General features: G+C 31.8%; 1 protein-coding gene across 1 annotated transcript; it reads left to right on the plus strand.

The window, feature by feature from the left end:
- Window positions 1–1,080: 1,080 nt before the first annotated feature.
- Window positions 1,081–2,421, plus strand: LOC139497755 (uncharacterized). Its single transcript, XM_071285992.1, has one exon. The coding sequence runs from the start codon at window positions 1,081–1,083 to the stop codon at window positions 2,419–2,421; it is 1,341 nt and encodes a 446-aa protein (XP_071142093.1).
- The last annotated feature ends 3,259 nt before the right edge of the window (window positions 2,422–5,680 follow it).

Here is a 5,680-nt window from a genome sequence, read left to right on the forward strand (position 1 = left end):
AGAACAAAAAATAAGCGATGAACTTACAACATTACACTATTCAATATATATGTTGCAATAAGACTTTTGCCTTCAGTTCTAATGACCTTTTGATAAAGACGCCAATAATTCTAAAATTTCTAAAGGACAGTGGGTTTATTATTCAGTGTATCATCAGATTTGCACAAATGTGTTGCATTACTATATACAAATATTGATATAAGTGTAATTATAGGATGATAAAACTGTTGTTATTATTTTTGCGCGGTTACCTGTCGTAAATCTTTAATTTAAGTCCACGCCATCATCAGTTCAGTCTAAATTAAGCCATACTCATTCAGTCTTATGATGACTTGCTTAAAAACGTAGGGTATTTTCACCAACCTAAATAGAATTGTCATCAATGTAAAATGCACATTCTGACCAACTATTCTGAAAGTATACAACTTGCAGGAATGTTTAAAGGGCCCAGTCATCTAATTGCGCATTTTAATGAAATGTATATCGAGAACAAATATATTTAAATCATATGATTTGAATGAATGTAACTTTGACCAAGTGGTATTAAAGTAGTAACTTTTCATAGAGTCTTGTAAACGAAACACGCGCCTGGCATACACAATAATATAATATAAAAAAAAGATTATATAAGCCTGGCATCTATTATGAGGTTTTTAAAAGCATACAGTTGCCAATGTTAATCAAAACTACCTGGAAAAAACATATATACATTTCAAAGACAGGGATTTGTAAACACGTTATAGAGAAATACAACTAAAAGTGTTTTTTTTTTTATTTCAGATCATGGAAAATTCTCAATGCGAGCCATGTAAAGCGCGTGACAAGAACAACACTCCGACTCATTGGTGTGTCATTTGTGAAGAAGCGTTATGTTTAGAATGCACAGAACACCATCGCGTTCAGAAAATGTCCCGCAGTCACGAACTTTTAGATATTAACATAAAGCCTATAAATATAAATATATCGGATCAACGTTGCTCAAAACACAAGAACTTGTCATTTGAGTACTTTTGTATTGACCATGATAGTCTATGTTGCAAGGAATGTCAAGTAGAATCCCACCGCTCCTGTCAGAAAATTATGTCAGTTGATATAGCATCTAAAGGCATCAAAAGATCTCAGTCATTTATAGACGCAGTCGAACTCATAGAACATGTTTTAATGAGAATACCCATCATTACTGAGGACAGACAGACTTTAATTGATAGCATTGAAAAAGATGCAAATGTGATTAAAGATGAAATTAGGAAAGTTAAGGAAGAAGCAATAAGTCACATTGAATATCTAGAGAAATTACTTCTCGATGACCTGAAACTGAAAAAAGACAAAATAGTAACAAACGCAAATGTGACGATCAATGAAATAGAAGCTATTGAAAGAATGACACAAGACAAAAAGGACACGTTTGATATAGTGGATAAACATGGATCTGAAAAACAAGCATTTCTTGCTGTTCATGCTAACAAAACCTTTCTCGCCGATCTTGAAGAAAGAATTAGTACAATCACAGAGAAGACAATTCATACGTCAATTAAATTGAAATCAAATATACTAGAGAAAAACATAACGTCTATTGGAACCATTGAAACAAAGGAAGTACCCGCTTCAACTAAATTTGTCAAAAGGAAGAAACGCCAGTCACAGGTTTCAATTGTACATCGTCAAGATTTACCATCGTTCATTCATAAGAATGTCATAACAGAAACGAATGTTGTTAGAGGAATAACAGTAAATGAGAAAAACGAACTAATCATAATTAATGTTTTTTTTTGGCTTCATGAAATAGTGATTTATGACAATAATGAAAAGTTAAAATACAAAATCGGTCCCGTGTCTTCCCCAACGCAAATTGCTTTCATTCCAGACAAAAACATAGGAATAATGACAGGTTCGTTGGGGTTCATTCAATTTGTAGACTTTACCAATAGAGAACTAATGAATAAGGTATCAATAAATGGATGCAAAGGGGGAGGTGTTGCTGCTTCAAATAAAAACATCTTTGTTGGCACGAAAGGAAACATATCAGTTCTTGATCTCAAAGGCAGATTCATTCGATCCATTAAAATGAATAATGATAAAATAACACCAAGGTATATTACATTAGACAAAATTGGAAACATTTATCACAGTGACAGTGAAGTCGTGTATTGTACAAGAATCGATGGTGAAAACATTTTTACTTTTAAACCGCCAGACAACAAGAGTCCAAATGGAATAGCAATAGATAGTCAAGGATACGTGTACGTCGTTGTCCAAAATCAAGGTGTGTGTAGACTAAGACCGGATGGAACTTTCAACGACTTAGTGGCCACGGTGAAGGAAGATATGAATGAAACCCTTTTTGATATCTGCTTTAACAAAGACTGTACAAAATTGTACATTTCATACGAAAGAGGTGTTTCGGTTTATAATCGACAATAGTACTAAACTGAAAAACAAATCTGTAAATGATTCTAAGCAAAAAAAAGACAAAGGCGTGCCATTATTTTATAAAGTAAGGTATATCATGTAGAACATGCATACACTTATTATTTTTAAACAACCATTATTTTTTATTATACTCTTCATGCAAAAATATCAGATTAAGTGTAATTTGTTTTGCCAATAAATACATTTCAAATTGACTATGTATGTAAAAACTTTAGGTCTCGTATTGCACTGCTGTCTAGAATTAAGAAATGTTTGGATATAAGCGATAGAAAGCTGTTTTATAATGCTTATAATCTGTCCATATTAGATTTTTGTTGCTCAGTATCGGGTATTGTTATGAAGATGGATAAAAAAATTCTTATAATGCAGAAAAAAACTGCAAAGATTATACTTGATGCACCAAGTGCATATTTTTTTAAAGAGCTAAAATAGCCAAATTTCGTATACAGAACTTCGTTTCATAAACGTATTCTTGTTCATTAAAGGAACTCTGTTGTCAAATTGTTAACTTACATAGTATAAATAATAATTTAGCTGCTGTGCGACCGAACATAAATTTAATGAAGAAATCTTTCGCATATAGCTCCTATATCACTGTGTCTAAACCACACCGGCAAAATTTGCTCGGACTCGATGGTATCTAACATCCGGCACAATGACGGAACAACAATAGACAAAAGAAAGGTAGGTTTCTCCTTATTTTTTTTTTTTTTTATGATATCGAAGAATATATATACATAAAAAACTACTTTCTATTGTGAGATGCAATATTTTCTACAACCGTTCTATATTAACGGAGAAATAAGTCAAAATGCATGTCAAAATGACGAATTGAGTGAACCTTGCCTCGAAATTGTTTAATTTCTCGTTAAATTGTTCATATTGTACGGAAAGAAAGGTACGGGAAGATAGATATTGACACGGAGATTGCAAATTAAGTTATTATGAGCATCTCCATAATTGTATCTCTGTGTATGGAACGAAAGAAATGGGTCATGTCAAAATGGAACTGGCCGGTTTCGTCAATGTACACAACCCGGTTTCGTCATAGATTTCAAAATGCATAACCCGGTTTGGTCAAATAAAAAAAATCATAATCGCATTACATTATAATTGATTATTTAACTTCAGCGTTCAAAAGGAGTTTTGTGGGTCGTTGGAAAACAAGTTCGTTCACCGTCAACGGCTTATTATTTATATGAGTCTCAGATTCAAATAAATTATAAGCAAAAACTTGAATTCCTACTCTTTATAGAACACAAATATTTTTATTTACTTTGCATTCCGAAATTTTTTTAACAGCATATTGAGATTAAAGCTGTCTAAATATGCGTTTTCTATATGAGTTATGGGAAAATATGTTGAACATGTTTAAACTTGAAATTAAAGTTTACGGTCTTAAAAATCGAAACACATAATTGATATGTGATTTTCTCGCACAAAAGGATGGACACCTTTATAAGTAATCTAATCATTCTATGTATGTTATCTTTTCTACAATCGTTAAAAATAAATCTCCTTAAGGATAAACGTTGATAATAAGACAACTGTATATGCATGCATAATCGACATAGAAAATGAATGTAGGATTACAACTACCATGCATTAAAATAATTTTTTTATCCCTTATTGTAACTATACTGCTATGTACAAATTAGTATAATAGTCTCAGGTCATCGACAAAATTCAATAATAATTATTTTGTTAACATTACTAAAAACGAGTTTGTACTGTCGCCGTTGTGTTATGATGATCGTACACTGACGTTGGTCAATATATTTTGACAATATATACGGACAGACGGATTCATTTTGTTTCAAAGTGGGCGTAATTCGAACAACTTTTACATACCGCCGAGAGTAGTGAGTCGAACAATATTTTGATTATTTTTTGCTTTACAAAATCGTTAAATACAGGAATCAATATAGTTTTGGCAACCAAAGGTGGGGTCGGGGCGTGCAACATATACGTCATCTAGATTCGCCACTTATCTTATAAAGTGTATACCGAATTAAAATATTGTAAGAAATGAGAAAACAGGGACACCCGGGAAATCAGAATTTTGTTGTACTGTTTGTGTCAGCGACAACACTTTGACTCAGTCCATTCCTGAATCACACGCTTGTAATTCCATGGTTGTCTTTAGTTGCTTTATACCACATGCGTTTTGAACATAAAATAGGCAGGTAGTTTTCTTGTTTGAATTGTTTTACATTTATAATTTAGGACCCTGTTATAGCTTGCTTTCATGCAGTTTGTGTGTTTTTCTCATTGTTTAAGGCATACGCTGACCTAAGCTTGATTAATTCAACATACTTTTTGTGTCTAAAAGAAAGTTGTCTCATTGTCAATGTTTATGGGATAAGTGGCTACCGTCATTTCTTCTTAATAAGACCTAGATATAAATAACGGTCATGTTTTGCAAACCAACTTTTATTCACATTGAAAATACAAAACTGTCAGATATTGTTTTCGAAAGATATCTTGAAGTTTCAATTGAATTTGAACTGTACAAAAAATGAATTTGAACTGTAAAAATAATGTGAAAAACATGCCTATGAAAATAAATGTGCCTACCAGAAACGGGAAGAAAGTTACAAATCTCACTGCTATGTTATTGATTGTTAAGTGTGAAAACTCGCTTTAGTGTGCAAGTAAGACAGTATATATAGTACCAGAAAATCTGGCAGGACTGCATGCATGATTAATTTGTGCAGAACAGTATAGACTATAGTCGGTTTGGGACTGTTCGTCAATGATTGAATGCATAAATGTATTAATAATTGATAGTAAATATTGTAAACTAAGTGTATATAATATAGTATAGTAAATTAAAGTTATGGCACAATCAAAACACATCCTTTTATTTTTCATCTTTACATACTACTATTATAAACAAAGAAAATATAATAATGTTACAAAATAATTAGATACAGTGTTTGCTATTCAGTATTTATATTCCATTTAAAATTAGTTTGAAGTTAAGTGAAATAAGGGATACGCCTTTCATTAGGAAAATGTGTATTATCATAATTAACTATGTCCAAAAGTGCCCGTTTAAAATAGATTTTAACACGCCAAGTTTACTTTACAATAAATATATATTTAAATACTCGAAAGACAATGTTCAGATCCATGCCAAAGTTTCTTTTCATAAATTGTTTGTTAAAAAAAAACAAAAACCGGGTGATATATATAGACGAAACCGGGTGATTGTGTAGTAACAACATTGACGAAACCGGTTTATTTT

This window comes from Mytilus edulis, chromosome 12, assembly GCF_963676685.1.
Source record: "Mytilus edulis chromosome 12, xbMytEdul2.2, whole genome shotgun sequence".
NCBI lineage: Eukaryota > Metazoa > Mollusca > Bivalvia > Mytilida > Mytilidae > Mytilus > Mytilus edulis.

What these genes read in the sequence shown, in the direction of transcription:
- LOC139497755 (XM_071285992.1), top strand. Translation starts at nt 1,081, where the DNA reads ATGTCAGTTGATATAGCATCTAAAGGCATCAAAAGATCTCAGTCATTT.